Source organism: Vicugna pacos, chromosome 14 (genome assembly GCF_048564905.1).
Source record: "Vicugna pacos chromosome 14, VicPac4, whole genome shotgun sequence".
Taxonomy (NCBI): domain Eukaryota; kingdom Metazoa; phylum Chordata; class Mammalia; order Artiodactyla; family Camelidae; genus Vicugna; species Vicugna pacos.
The window spans coordinates 20,382,886-20,398,578 of NC_133000.1; the positions used below are offsets into that span (position 1 = coordinate 20,382,886).

The 15,693-nt window shown below is 39.9% G+C and overlaps 1 protein-coding gene across 2 annotated transcripts in view; it reads right to left on the minus strand.

Moving 5' to 3' along the window:
• The window catches only part of AKAP11 (A-kinase anchoring protein 11), a 46,548-nt gene that overhangs the window by 15,028 nt on the left and 15,827 nt on the right, over positions 1-15,693 (minus strand). For both annotated transcript variants that reach the window (XM_072976317.1, XM_072976316.1), the window contains exons 3-7: positions 14,576-14,692; positions 11,889-11,936; positions 9,340-9,474; positions 7,665-7,926; positions 2,613-7,125 (exon numbers count right to left, since the gene is read on the minus strand). In XM_072976317.1, coding sequence (XP_072832418.1) covers positions 2,613-7,125; positions 7,665-7,926; positions 9,340-9,474; positions 11,889-11,936; positions 14,576-14,692 — 5,075 coding nt within the window. The remainder of the gene's footprint in view (positions 1-2,612; positions 7,126-7,664; positions 7,927-9,339; positions 9,475-11,888; positions 11,937-14,575; positions 14,693-15,693) is intronic.

A 15,693-nucleotide genomic window follows, 5' to 3' on the forward strand; every position in this document is an offset into this window, starting at 1 on the left:
TTTGTATTAAAAAATGCCCCTTTCCTGGCTTTAAGAACAAAAAGTAGTTCAAGGAATTCTAGTGCTGTCAAATCAAGCTTATAGTCGAACTAGCCAAATCTCTTCAAGATTTTGAGCATGGACCATAACCCTTCTCATTTCTTTCTCAATGAAAAGACATTTGTATTTTGATTCCATCTTCACAAGAAAGGGTATTCAATGGGCAATGACTGTATTTGCCCCTCTACATTTTATTCTCAACTAACAGTTTAAAATGGCATTTTAATTTTTTTATTGAAGTATATAGTTGATTTATAATATTAGTTTCAGGTGTACAGTATAGTGAGTCAGTATTTTTATAGATTATACTCCATCTAAAGTTATTACAAAATAATGGCTCTATTTATTTCCCTGTGCTGTACAATACATCCTTACTGTTTGTTTTATACATATTAGTTTGTATCTCCTAATCCAGTACCCCTATCTTGCCTCACATTTTAAACATAAAGAGGGAAAATGTTGAGTCTTCCCATCTAAACCTTCTAGTGGCTTCGCATCAATCAAAATAAGAGTCCAAATCCTCAAAACATACATCTGGTGTGACAGTCTCTCATCACTTCCACTTACCCACTCCTCTCCCAGCTCACTCGCTTGAGCCACACAAGCCTCTCTGCTGTTGTCCCAACACGCACAGTCCCACCCCTGTGCCTGGAACCCACGTCCCCCCGATTCCCACTTAACTCATTCTCTCTCCACCTCTGGCTGTTTGCTCAAATGTTACTTTGTCAGGGCTGCTTCCCTGCTGCCTGTGCTCCATCCCCACCTGCTGTGCCCACTGCGGCCACCAGCACTAACTCCCTGCATCTCTCTATTTTAAGAAAGAGGATGCAGAGGGAAAAACTGGAAGTTCAGGATTTGCAGATACTAACTACTATATATAAAACAGATAAACAAAAAGTCCTACTATATAGCTCAGGGATCTAGATCCAATATCTTGTAATGGTATATAATGAAAAATAATATAAAAAGGAATAAATATATATATATACCTGAAAAGGAATTTATATACATATAAAACTGAATCACTATGCTGTATACCAGAAATTAACACAACATTATAAATTATTATACTTCAAAAAAAAAAGATGGCTAAGAAAACGTTAGATGCTTGTCATGGCTTTGACAAAAGCTACTAAAAAATCTGAGGGATCATGTAACTCAATTAAATTCTACCTGAAGTCAAGGAATTTTCTCTTTCCATGAAACTAACAAAAATAATCCTACAAACCAGTAACACAAGTTGGTCCTGATGTTTTTCCCAGGGAGAAAGAAGGTTAAAAGTGAAAATCCTAACTGAAGTGTTAGAATCACAGAGAACAAGACAGTTACTGAAGAACAGAACACTGCAGGACTCTCAGAAAGAAATGCCTTTTAGATGATGGCCCACAAAGAGTGGAAGTATCTGGAGGATTTTTTGCTTTCTAAATTGCAGTGCGGTTAAGTTATGTTGTTTATAAGAAAACTTACCTCCGTGAACAGAAATAAAACTTCAATCTCAGAGTAGTGAATTAACATGGTAACACTCAATACTTGCTGTATAAAATTCTCCAGCTATTTCCTTTGATTCAACTTTGGCTATTTCATAGTTTTGTGAACTTGGGCAAGGTGACTACCCCCTGTAAGCCTCACCTTCTAGCTCGGGAAATGGTTAACACCTTCCCTCAAAGGGTTGTCGTGGGATAATGAGACGATGTCTATGGAAGTAGCATGTAGGACACTGTTGTGGGAATGTAAATCAGTGCAGTCACTATGGAGGACAGTATGGAGGTTCCTTAGAAAACTAAGGATAGAGTTACCATATGATCCAGCAATCCCACTCCTGGACATATATCCAGAGAAAAATACAATTTGAAAAGATGTATACACCTCAATAATTACAGCAGCACTATTTACAATAGCCAAGACATGGACCCAACCTAAATGTCCACTGACAGGTGACTGGATAAAGATGTGGTGTATATACACACAATGGAATACTACTCAGCCATAAAAAAGAATAAAATAATGCCATTTGCTGCAACATGGATGGACCTGGAGATTGTCATTCGAAGTGAAATAAGCCAGAAAGAAAAAGAAAAATATCATATGATATCACTTATATGTGAAATCTAAAAAAAAAAAAAAAAGACACAAATGAACTTATCTACAAAACAGAAACAGATTCACAGACGTAGAAAACAAACTTATGGTTACCCAGGGGTAAAGGGGGCGGGAAGGGATAAATCAGGGGCTTGAAACTTGCACCTCTTGGAGAGTGATGGAAATGTTAGCTATCTTGATTGTGGTGGTGGTTTCATATGTGTACATGTCTATCAGAATCCATCAAATTATACATCTGAAATATGTATAGTTTACTGCACAGGAATTATACCACAATAGAGGTATTTAAAAAAACTGAAAATTAAAAAAAAAAGTAATGTGTAGGACACAAAACAATATACTAATACAGCAGGGAATATTTTTTGTTAATTTAGGATTAAAAAATATTCATCTCTCTGAAAAGGACCTAAGACTTAAAAGATCAAGTTAACTCTTCACTTTATCATGAGACCCAAAAGAAACGTGAAACTCACCTGCTAACAGCATGTCCGACATTCATCATCGCCGACGTCATTATCTCCGTGGTGAGGCTCTCGGCAAAGCTGACACCATCCTGTCCGATGCCACTATCAGCGACCAGGCTGGCACTGTTCAGCTCTCTCTCTGCCTTTGCGATCGCTTCAGCAACTATCTTCTCAGCCAGTACTGTCTTCTTAGCAAGGTCAACGGGAATCTGAGGGACGTCCAGATGAAAACCTCTAGACTTCTGACAGAAGTTGCTGAATTTTGAATTAGAAACAGGCTGACTGCTGGCAAGGGAATCCCGTCTGGGAAAGTGTGGAGAGGAATGTCCAGTGCTGTCCTGGAGCTCTTTCTGGTCACAGTATCGGCAAGCTTGACCGACCAGAGGGGACAACTTTTCTGCGTGAGTGATCCTCTCAGCCGCTTTTGTGGTCTCCGATGTGTGGGGGGCTGCGGACCCTGGACTCAGCTCTAAAGTGTCACCCTCCACCTTTTTGGCATACTGCTCTACAGCCTGAACGACGCTCCCTCCGTAGCCACCCCCGTTCAAGCTGCCAGGACTGGGGTGAAACCTGTGACTCTGGGAGGAAGGCTCAAAAGGCTTAGGAAAGTCTGGCTCCACGTGGGGCTCAGTGTCTTCATCACAGCCGTATTTTTCATAAAGGCAAGAATCTGTTACGGATTTTGGCAAGCCAACTGGAGATGCCCTCAGCGCTCTTGTAACATCCCTTGTTATGCTGTGAGCGAGAGAGGTTGAAAACCTGTACAGCTCAGAGCCCTCGCTTCTGTGCGGATCCCGGGTCCGTTCACAAGTTTGGTTCTTACAGAGGTAACCGCCACCTCTCTTGCTGTGTCTTTTTTTATCGACTTCTTGCTGGTGTTCTTTACTTAGGGACAGTAACAGTTCATCGCTGGTCTTTGTCTGTGAGCTCTGCATGGGGAACGCTGCCGAGCTGCACTTCATTCTGGCTGTCTTGGCTGCTTCTTGCAATCCTGACTTCACAGACCGATAAGCGAGTCTATTCGCATACTGATCCATTATTAACTCACTGTTCCCACCCTCCTGCTTTAGTATTTGGATAATGTGACCTGCGTACTCATCTGTCACACTTTCCCAGCTGGGATACTTGTAGGTCAGACCTGACATACAAGAACTTGGTGGTAGCGAAAGAATAAACGGGTCAACTTCTCTTGGGTGTGCTATAGCCTCGACGTCCAGCTTCTCCGCTGATGTATCATCTCGGTCACCATCAACGTAACAACTGTTCCTCTTCTGCCTGGAGAGCAGACAACGTCTGACTCTGGCTATTTTTTCAGCTTCTGTAATGACGTCTGCTGCCATATCGCCTGCAAAGCTGCACAGTGTCTGTAAATTCTCATCTGAGCAATTCAAAAAGGGAGGTGATCCACTTCTTTGACTTTGTGTGTTCAAGCGAGGGCTTTGGACCATGGGTTCTTGAATTATTTTATTGTCTAAATGGGAAGCTGCCGTTTCGGTGGCAAGAGAAATGATGTGCGTGGCTAAGGCGTCTGCAAACTGAACTTTCTTCCCCGAGGGCTCTGACTTCATGTCCACTTCCGGGAGCTCCTCACCGTCACTGCTCTCAACTTCTTCTGAAAGGGATCGCATGAGCTTCAGCATGAACTCCTCTTTCTCTATAGGATTTTGTTCACTTTCAGCCAAACTACCAACAGATGAATTGTGAGGTGTCGAGGGTGGTGTCGCGGGCGCAAATTCTTTTGCTAATTCCCCCTTGAGTTTTTTGGTTAACTTCTTGAGATCCCATTCGGAAGCTGCCTGGGATGGTCCTAGAGGAGTTGACGGAGGGGTATCAGGCATTACGTTTCCATCTGTGATCTTCTGTTTGTCTTCCACTTGCAAACCATCTGCACAAGCAAGCACCGTGGACGAGAGAGGATGTGAATGGGGAAAGGGGGTCTCCTGCCCCAGAGACAAGGACTCAAGTGCTGTATTATTCAAATTACTCTTCTTCACAGATTTGCCCTTAGTTATTTCCTTCAAATCAGGTTTCTGACCTGCCACAGTTGGACAAGGTGGTAGTGTCTCTAAAGAGAATTCATGAGCTGCAGAACCTTTACAGCCAGAAACACAATCCTTCCCTGCAGAATGTGAACAGTGAGGTAAACGGTCTTGAGCTTCACGAAATTTGGGGAACTTTTCCAAAGTCAGCCGTGATTCTTCTCCAGGCAAAGGCAAGCCTCCTTTGTCTAGTCCATTTCTATCTACCTTTGGGATCACTGATTTGCTTTTCTCTATGGAATGTTTAATAATAGATTTAGATAATCGATCAGCAAACACGTCCTTGTTGCTGGCTTCACTCTGTTGCAGTGCTGCTGCATCACAGGGGGAAGGAGAGGTCTTCCCCTTTACTGTTGTAGTTAAACCACCTGTGTGTCCCTCCACTGTTTCTGTAACTCTGAGTGACATCACTGACTCTAAAGTTTCACTGACTATCGTACGCACCATTGCTGCAGAAAAGTTGCTAACACCCACAGGATCGCTTGTTGATTTTGAAGGGTTTCTCATTTCCATATAATCATTAGTTGGCTTAACAACATTCTGGTCACCTGGGTCGTGTTCTGAAGGTAAACAGATATTTCTGAGACAAGCTACTTCCTCTTCTTTGTTTTTTGTGGTAACACCTGCTTGGGGGGAATCTCCATTCAAGTCACTAGCATCAGATGATGGGGGAGACTCTGCCTGCCGCGCACTAGATGAAGCATGATACGGGAGGAGGGCGCTTCCTGCCAAGGGCACGGGTATAGAAGTAGCCACTCCAGAAGTACAAAACAAGGCCTGCTGCACTGTGTATTCCTTTTTATGTTCCTGCACTGGTTTCGTCGCCATCATCGTCTGACCGTTAAAAGAAGGGGAAAACGTGGGAGCCTGTGTCGGCGGCACCACGTTCTCTGCACTCACGTACTTCACGTTATCTGTAGAAACGCTGACTGCTGCCTTTGTTGTAAAGGTCACGTCGACCTGTGACAGCTCGATGAATGCTTCCTGTATGACGGATTCAGACAGATCTTTTGCATAGGACTTCACGACTTTGTCTTCATAGTCAAATGACCAGCCCCGTGGAGATGCAGGAGTTGGAGGGTATGAAAACTGACACACTTCCATGATGCCTTCAAAAACCAGCTCTTCGGCAAGATCTGCGGCGAACCTCGCCACGGTGTTCGTGAAGATCTGCTTCTTTACGTACTGCAAATCTTTCAAAGCATTTGAGAAAGCTTCACTCACCAAAAAGTTAGCCAGACTGCTAATGGCTCGTTCTTTCAGAAAAAACGCACGCTGCCTTCTCAGTTCGTTAAATGCCATCTGAAAAACGGAGGATGTCAGTTTGACGGCCAGTTGGCACAGGGCGTTGGTACACGAAGAGACTCCCTTCTGCAAGTCTTTAAATGCACTGCCAAAACTTTTTTCCACGAGATCCGCTGCAAACTTCTGAATGCCATCCTTAATCACTGAGGATTTATTTTTAGATCGACTTTTGTGATCAAGGCTTCCACGCTTGAGAGCTACAGTTTTAGGTTCCCCCTTTTTAATACGATCAACGTCTGATGCTGCGTTAGGATGTCGGGGGTGAAGAACCGAGCCCAGCACTTCACGTGAAATGCTATTCGCATAATCCTCATAGGTGTGATAAACAGAATCGTGCCTTTCAGGAATCCTACTGCCACCAGCAGCTGCTTGGCAACAACATTCAGCAGGCGTGCAGCCTCCAAGAGGACTAAAGGCAGAGGACCGAATAGGGCTGAACAGGCCACTGTCCTCCCCCGAGGCCTTCACCAGGCGGGGAGAATCTGGAGCCTCACACAGGTTACTGTAAGGGGATTCTGGTTTGCGAGGAGTTGGCTTCCTTACATTAGCTGGGAGAGCTGGACGATCAGACTTGAACTTTTGAGGATTCATAGCAGTGGTTGCAGAACAAGATTGTTCATGTTTGGGCCCTTTCTTTTGCGGTGGCTTCCCTGAGGCAGGATCTTTTAGAAACGGACAAGCCATCTCTAAAGTCTGCTCCAGTTCATCGAACTGGTCAAAACTATCAAAAAACTCACTCACTTCTGAGTCTGAATCCTCAATATCATCTTTCATCACCGGAATTTTAGGTAACTCAAGTTTTGCTTTCAGACTTTTTTGATAGCCCTCTTCATCCAAGAAAATAACAGGACTTGGACTTGAGCACTCCGACTCAGACGAGTAGGCGGGAGAAGGAGAAAACAGCATTGTCTGCGCAGCACTGACTTTATCTGAAGCAGTGGATGATCTGTAGAAACTCCTCTGGACCCAAGCCTCAGAAACTGATGTTGTGACTGAAGTTTTCACAGAAGGCAGTTCTTTATGTTCCAGGACGTTTATTAGAGAAGTTGAAGGTTTAGCCAAGGACTTCTGCCGCCCAGAGCTAACCAGAACCCTCAAATCATGGGTTTCTAAGTGGTGACCAGAAATAGTCTGTGAAGCAACATCACACTGGCTCCTTAGTGCAGTAACGTTTATTCCTACAGGAAAAGAAAAACATGAATAAAGTATTCTTGAATAGTTTTTTTAATTAATTTAAATCAATGGGACTAAGTAGACATTAAGCATGAAATGCTTACTCATACCGTAAGTGTCTCCTACACTATGTTGTTTAACAGATTCATCCCCAGTCATACTTAAAAGCAATTACACCTTTTACTAAAATATTTTCATTCTGCCCCACATCTGGGAATACCCGGGCTATGGAATGCTTAGCGTATTGTCACATGTTAGAAATACTAGTATTTAGGTGACTCTTCTCAAATTTGAACTTAGGCATGTTCCAAACATTTAAGGCAATAAGGTAAACAGTACATGAACAGTACTAACTAAACAAGAAGAAAAACAGCAAAACCAAAAATATCAGGTAATGATGAACTTAAAAATCATGAGAAAATTAATTTCTCAATCAGAAAAAAGGTTAAAATGTTTCAAATGAACAAGTTTGCCTTAAAACTGTTAAAACTGAACTTTAAACCTTACTCCCCTATTTCAAGAAAAAGTCTAGTAAAGAACAAACCATCACTATATGGCTTTGCAGTCTCCTCCTCTAAGTGCTCAAACGCAGTGACAAAGTCGTCTTCGATGGACGATACTGACTGGTTAGTGTCGTCATCATCTTCATTAGTGGCTTCAAGCTGGCGCTTCTGATGCAAGTATGTGTCCAGGGTGTATCTTATACCAGTGGCATATTTACTTAGGAGACTAAAGATAAAATCAGCTCTGACTCTTGGTAATGTAGGTGACACTCTCATGACACAAAGCATTCCAGAATGATGACTCTTGGGAAAGATAAAAGATGATGAAAATCATTTTATTTTCAAAATATACGATACAGAAAAATGAAACATGTTCCCTGAAAACGAAGCCTAGAAATACCCCCAATCTCAGGAAGATAAAAAAAAAAAAAGCAGCAGCACATGCATTCTGAAAGGCTCCCTGATTTTGCCATGTTTCTTTTCTTCATTCTTTCCCCACAGTTCTTCTCACTTCTCAACCTCTTTTTCTCCCATCTTTCTCTTTCCCAGGAATTCAAATTGTATCTATTCCATCTCCTTGAATGTTGTGGAACTTACTTAGCCATTCCTTTGGGCAATTACATTTTCCCGTGTGACTGGACAGCCCTGTGATTTTTCTTATCTCATCATCCACCTAGTTCACCAGCCACACTGAGAACTGCATGAGCACACCAACCAGGTTCCAGGCTTTTTGCATCCCATCTTCCTGTAGCTTTCATCCGGATTCCACATCCTCTCCCATTATAAAAGAACTGTCCCCTCCATTTACCAGAATTGCTCCAGTATTTCAATTTACAATAATGTTTATAGCTTTGATTCAGAAGTCAACAGATTTTTTTCCATACATACTATGTTTAAATGGTAAGCTATTTAAATTATATTTTTTAAAATGCAAATACTGACAAATTACTCATTCGAAAAACTAGAAATTAGATAAAATAGCTACCCACCTCTTATATCCTAGCAAATAGAAAAAGTAAATATAAATGGAGACTATAATTATGAAAAGGAGGAGAGCAATTCTACTTTTATCTGTAAACCTCAAAATAAACACAGTACTTTTTATACATGAAGGAAGAGGTAATCCAAATTTTAAGCCTATAATTCAATTTTTAGGAGGGAAAACATGCAAAGCATTTTTCTTTGATGTATTATCAACAAATTAACACTTGGTAAAGAACTAAATGCTCAATGTTGTAACACTAATGACCTGTCTGAAATGGTGACATGTTTGTTTATAAACAAAGAACACATCTTCAGATAGCCATTGTACATGGAAATTTTTTTAACCAGAAAATGAGTTAAAGTATGTTCTCTAAAACATACAACACAATATTTACATAAACTTGGAAATGGGCCATAAAAGGGAAAATTCCTATGATGTACACTCTGGTGAAATTCAAGAAATCCAGAAATAATACATTTTCAGAAAAAAAGTAGTGTGTACTTGCATACCACTTACGGAGCTTCACACGTGATAAATCTAAACTATGACCAAAATTATCTTATCCTTTATTGATTTCAAAGCTTCATGAGTTAGATTTCTTATGAATCCTTTTTCCATGAGATAACATTAAACAAAAAGAAACTTCATCCCAGCATTTAAAAGTTTAATACTCTCAAATGTCACTAAAATTTGTCCCCCAAAACGCATTAGAAATGATATATAAAAGTTACCTGGTTTATAGGACCACTGTTTGTATCTGAGGACTTATTTATATCCTTCATACAAATAATTTCATTTTCATTTAGGCTGCAAAAGTGCAGTGAATTCAGAAGATCTGGAAGCTCCAAAGAAACTGCAGCTAAATCCTAACACAGAGCAATAAAACAATAAATAACACTGTAACGTAACACTTTTGTCAAAGTTCCCCTAACGTGGCCTATACAAAAATCGCAAGGTCTACTAGTTAATAAATTTTCCAGTTCGTAATAGTTAACATACGAAGTTTATCGGCCACAATCAATTTTTTTTAAATTCAAAATTAAAATACACTTAAGTATTTTTAAGTGGCTATTTCTGTAGCCTTTTAAACATAATGATACCAAGCTATAACAAACTGTACACGGTACCTCACATATCTGTAACAATCAAGCATTCAACAGTTTTTAGCTGCAAACGTCAACCTGCAGTCCTCAAGTTTAACCATCAAATTTTCCGTATGGGATTCTTGCCTGTGGAATATACTTTTTTGGAGCTTAAGTTAAATGCCTGTAAAATCCAAGCCTTTTCCTGCTTCCCTCTCTAAGGTATTATATCAGACTTTACTGATAATTTTATGGAGATGTAAAGGAAAAGAAAATGTCTTTGTTTTTCTTCTCATTTGTCCTTTTTATGTTACTCTTCTGCCCAGTTAAAGAATTATTAACATCTCTGACCCCTCATAGAGCACTTTCCTCTATAAACATGGTTTTCTCAGTAATTCTTAAAGGGGAAGCAGAGGAGGAGAGAGATACTCTGGAACCTTCTTCAACCTTACGTTCTCAGGACTACATCTTCTCTTGTGCCTTCTGCCTAAACTGTTTCCTTCAGGCTGAGGCACAATCAAGACACACAACAGAGGTTCCATTTGTCACCACCAAATTTTAATGCCAACACACATTATTCGTTTAGAACGGAACAAGAAAACACACTTTTATCTGCACCACAGTGTATTGCTATGGACTTAAGGATCAACACTCTGGTGCTTAATTTTACCTAAGAAGCTGATCACGTTCTCAACTGAGAGAAAACAAAACAAAACAAAACAGGTTTACCACAACACATGACAATGGATACTAGACTCTCTTGGAATTAGGGGTATAAAAGTGAAACAAAATAAAACCTTCAAACATAGAAATAGAAATAGTGGAGACAGTCAAAAAAAAAAAAAAAACCAGCTGTATGAATTTGAGAATTTAATGTTGTAAAAGTACGTGCCAAAGAACTGTCTTTTTAGTAACGTTTTTCGAAAACACCATAATGTGTAAAGGGACACCCAGTGCTGTGACAGCTATGAGGTCTGGGCTCTAAGTGCCAAGTCCCCCTCCTGCGTCCACGTGGGCCCAGGAGCCCAAGACATCCCACTATTTCTGTGCACAGAGTCTGTAGGTCCTAAGAACGGGCTGTGAGGAAAAGATCCAGTTTTGAGCTAAACTTTCACTAGTAAGTTAGGACATCCCTTTTGATCCTGTTAAAGCACCAGGTAAAAGGTTTTCCAGATTTACATTACTTCTCATTGATTCATCTTTAAGACTCTCCCCCCTTTTTTGTATACAAAACAAGTGGTTCCACACACTTAGGATTTCCAGCTGTGTTACATGATGCTTGGTGCCAATCTTTTTTATATCATTGTATCCACACAGCACTTCAGCACTTAACAGAATACGGACAAGAGTCCAACATCCTAATTTTAAGTGTGATAGAACGGTCACTGTATTTGGGAGAGGCATATAATACACTAAGGGAAAAAACTCTGGGGTGTGAGAAAGCTTTATTGTGACAGCAATCCTACGCCTTAATGTCCTTCAGTTTCTCACTTCCAATAAAGTAATGCTGAATAACGAATTACAGCAGTCTTTGCTGAAATTCACTACAATTGTCTCCTCCTAGGAGACGCTTCACTGCCACAAAAGGAAATCCAGGACAACCACAAATTTTAAGAAGCAGCACGAGGTGAGAAAAAGGACGCCTACCACATCTACACCAGCTTCGCCTCCTCTCCACGCAATTGTGGGGCTTTCCTCGGCAGATCCTGACTTAACTCTCAGTCCCTCTGTAAATACCAGCCCAAATTAAACAGGCTAAAAGTTTTGGGTTAGCTAACCATTATTTTCTTTTCTTTTTTTTTTTTACAAGTTTTAGCTTTTAAATTTAACTCTATCTCAATTAAAAATATAAGAATATGACTGTTGAAGTTAGATTATAAGAAGTACCAAAATAAAAACACAAGTCTCATATTCTACATTATGACAGAATGGAGGAAAAGTTAGCCTGTGGTTTGCAGCCTTCTCAGATGAACGGTTTTTTTGCGGTCTCCTAACCTAAAACTGCTTTCCATTACGAGAATACTCAGTGAAAATGTCCAAGGCACACTAAAAAGCTGATCTCAAAATGTCATCGTTTAAATAGGAATGATTTAAAAAAAAAAGGTTTTAATGTGAATTCTGGACTAATAAGATAAATTTTTTATGCTCTCAGAATTTCTTTCAAATAACTTCTTTCCAGCTCAATAAATAGATCTTACCTGTATATGAGCAGCATCTGTTTCTTCATTAAAACCTAGAAATGTGACCTGAATAAAAAAGGAATAAAGCTCCATTAGAGTTTTTAAGTCTTGTATCAGTTTGACTGTTGAAAGAACTGAGAAACAGGGAAAAAAAGGATTAAAATGCTGACTGCCCTAGAGAGGATGATAAATTTTTTCAAAGATGATCACAAAGGTTTTTCACCAAAGATTTGGCTCCATAATGAGGCTCCCGAACCTCCCCACATCCACTTCAGCAAGTTCCATCACTTCCAGGCCCCACACAGATCTCACACACCCACTGCTCTCCACTCCCCTGCCTCCACGTCTCACCTGCACGACTCCAATCCCCTCCCACCTGGCCTCAGGAATTATCCTGTCACCTCCCTGTCAAAACCGTTCTTGGCTTCTCAGTGCAAAGTCCTAACAGAGGCCCCTGGGTTAGCAGGTGCCTCCAACTTTCCCTCACTTTCATTCATACAGACAGGCCCTCTTTCTGGGTCTAGAACCCAGAGGAATGTTCTTGCCTAAGGACCTTAGAGCACTGCCCCGTCAATCTGGATCTCTTTTCCTCAGATGTTTACATGCCAAGCTCCTCCTTTTCTTCAAGTTCCAACCCAAATGCCACCTCCACAGAGAGGCTTTCCCTGGGCACCTCCAAACCTACCTACCTCTTGACTGACCCTCTGTGATATTATCACTTATTTCTTTCAATGCCTTTACAAAGAGATTTCTCTGCAGAAGTTCATATAAATTAACTCTCTAAAGAAAATCTAATGGCCTGAAGAAACGTCACATTATTTAGTAAAAAGGACAAGCTACAGAAAAATGATATGGAGTGTGCACACAATTTCAGCCTTATTTTTAAAAACATGGATGGAAACTAATACTCTAAGACAATGTGTCAAATTTTAAGCAGTGGTTAACTATCAATGATGGAATTACAGGTGATCTTATTTTTCTCTATTTTTTCCCCCTGTGGGTTTTTTCCTTTCCTAATTCACAGGATTAATTCATTTTCTTTTTTATGCTTTCAGTAGTTCTTATTTTTCTATATGGACTATGTACACTTTTATAACCTGAAAAAAATATTATTCTAAAAATCCATATTCCCTCTATGTCTCTGACATCATAAGAAAAAATTGTGTCCACTTGAAGATACTGGTAAACTGTTTAATAAGCAAGTACTGCGACTAAACATATGAAATACTTAAATGGTAGCAATACGGATAATTAATTCTCAAGAATTAAACGAAAACAGCATCGTTAAAATATAAAACAACACTCGATACATTTTTGATCTCTTTCTGATGATTCAAAAGCAAGTCAGAGTCTTAGGTCATTCCAGAATCTTTACTCTCAATAACAGGTACTACTTCAAAGAAATGTTACAGTTAATTCCCAGGTGTCTAGGTAGATTACTAACCTACAGGAGCCTGTCTCCTCATCTGTAAAACTTAAGGCACATACCTCCCCTCCCACAGTTGTGAGGGCTAATTAGACAATGTGGGCAAAGCGCCTAGCACATACCGCAGGCACTCCATAACACAGACACACTCAAATACTCAATATCCTTCCTTTCTTCAAAAAGGTACTTCGGGATTTATATACCCTAAAGTGAGACCAAATTCCTTCAGGTTTCCTTTTACTGAACACAAAGAGAAGATACGCTGACATGGGGTTGTGAAGATGTCAGCAGAGTTTTGCATTTCCCATTGATCAAGGAATGTGGGCTCAGAGGGGCACTATGTAAGCCAGAGAGAGACGGCTGGAAATTGAGGGCAGAGGACACGGAAGACTTATCACGCTGGGCAACAGCTGAGGAGATAGGGGTGGCTTGGCTTTACTAAAATAAAGTAAAAAGGGGCAACAAAGAGGACAAGAGCCACGAGCCACAGCACCGAGCTGACACCAGAAGAAGAGACTCAGGTCAGAGAACATCACAGGACTGAAAGCTGTGCTCACCACCCTATGGAACTACTTCAGATATACTTTCTCAAGGAGCATGAAAGAAAATCATTCCCAAAAATAATAATCAAGAGTATTTATTAGAACCTTGATTTCAAAAAAAATTTTTTTAATTAACATATTTATCAGTTTTGAGCTTCAATGATTCAATACTCTATCTCTCTTATTTGGTAAGGTAAATAATGTTTTGATGGATTATGGTTATACTGTAGGAAAAATTTTTACTCCTTTTTATATTAGTATATTCAAACAAAGATTGGAAACACTGATGCAGCAGAGAAACAGGTGAGAAAGTTCTATACCCATTGTTAAGTGGTAAGTATCTAAATTTCAAAATAAATGTATCACTACTTTTTCATTTTGAATCAAAGCACTGAATTTAAACCACCAAGATAACAATATAAGAAATAAATATATATTTCATTTCAAAGGAGAAAATTTTAGTATTGAAGTCCCAATTTCTGAACATAGAAATTCTCTAATACAGGGCTCTGTGCCCAATGAGTGGTCAGTCACGCCTGCGCACTGAATTAAATGTGTTCATTATAATACACTAGGGCGATAAGGATAACGGATATTTAAACAGGTACTTCTCACACAGGTATTAATATGCAGAGATTTTAGGCATTTTAAACAAAACAGACTACACAGTTCTACCAAGATACATGCAAATGCATTGTGCTGTATTAGGAAAGGGTAGAGAAAGAAGCATGCCCAACCTCAGTCAAATTGGCACGTTCATCCTGCTTTAAACAGTCCTCTGCTGATACACTGCATAGTTCCTTCTCACTCTGTAATAAAGACTTTACAGACTGGAACACATCTTCACTGAAGCTCTGAAAATAAAAGATATTCTTAATTTATTTGATTCTAAGACAAGATAAAAGATCCTAGAGATAGATTAAATGGAGGGTCACTAACTCTCCAATGAATATTCACTGGACACCTTTTGATATAACAGAACTCAATTCACCTGAGAGGAAGAAAGAACAAAAGGCTTATGTAGAGCTCACATGCTCAAAACACGCACACCACGGTCCAGGCATTCAAGCTGCCGGAAGATCACGAGGCCAGGTTCTCTTACTCTCACCCTGCTCTGAAACCTAACAGAGCACATATCTGATTTCCAAGTCACTGGCAGAACAGAAGCCACCATCTATACAAGAAGATGATGTGGAAACTTACAGCAAGGTACGCTGAGAACGTGACTGTTCTCATAGCAAATTGGAGATGAAAAAAAGAAAGAGATAGTAACCCAAAATGAGGCTTTTCAGGGGTCTTCTGCCAGCTATGTGATGAAAATGAGGGAAGGCATTTCAGATTCGGCAGAGAAGAATGTCACGAGTGCAAAGAAACTGAGGAAGGAAAAAGTTACATGAAGAAATGAGTGTTACCGTTGGACATAAACAGAGTATTAATTTCTTTTTACCTTATTCTCCTTCTGCTGACATGTTAGCCTGCTCTTCTCTCAGAAACGCCCTTCCTCCCCAGTGTTCCCTGCAGAAACCCTACCCATCCCAAGACCTGTGAGTATTTTCCCACCCCTTAGTCATAATAAATCTCTTTCAAAGTTCCGACCGTACTGTTTGCTCATTAAGATCATTTAAGCTATATCACAATATATTACAATTACTGTTCTCAGATACATTTGGCTTTCCTACTGATTAAACCAAATTACTGAGGTTAGAGATTATCTTTTACTCATTTACCCAGATTTCAGTACCTCACATACCATATGAACTCAGGAAATGTCTGCTAATCATAATAAATTAAAATTTTGTAGAAATCTTCATTCTAAGAGAAGAGATGCAAATATGAAAGCAGAGTAATTGTGAAA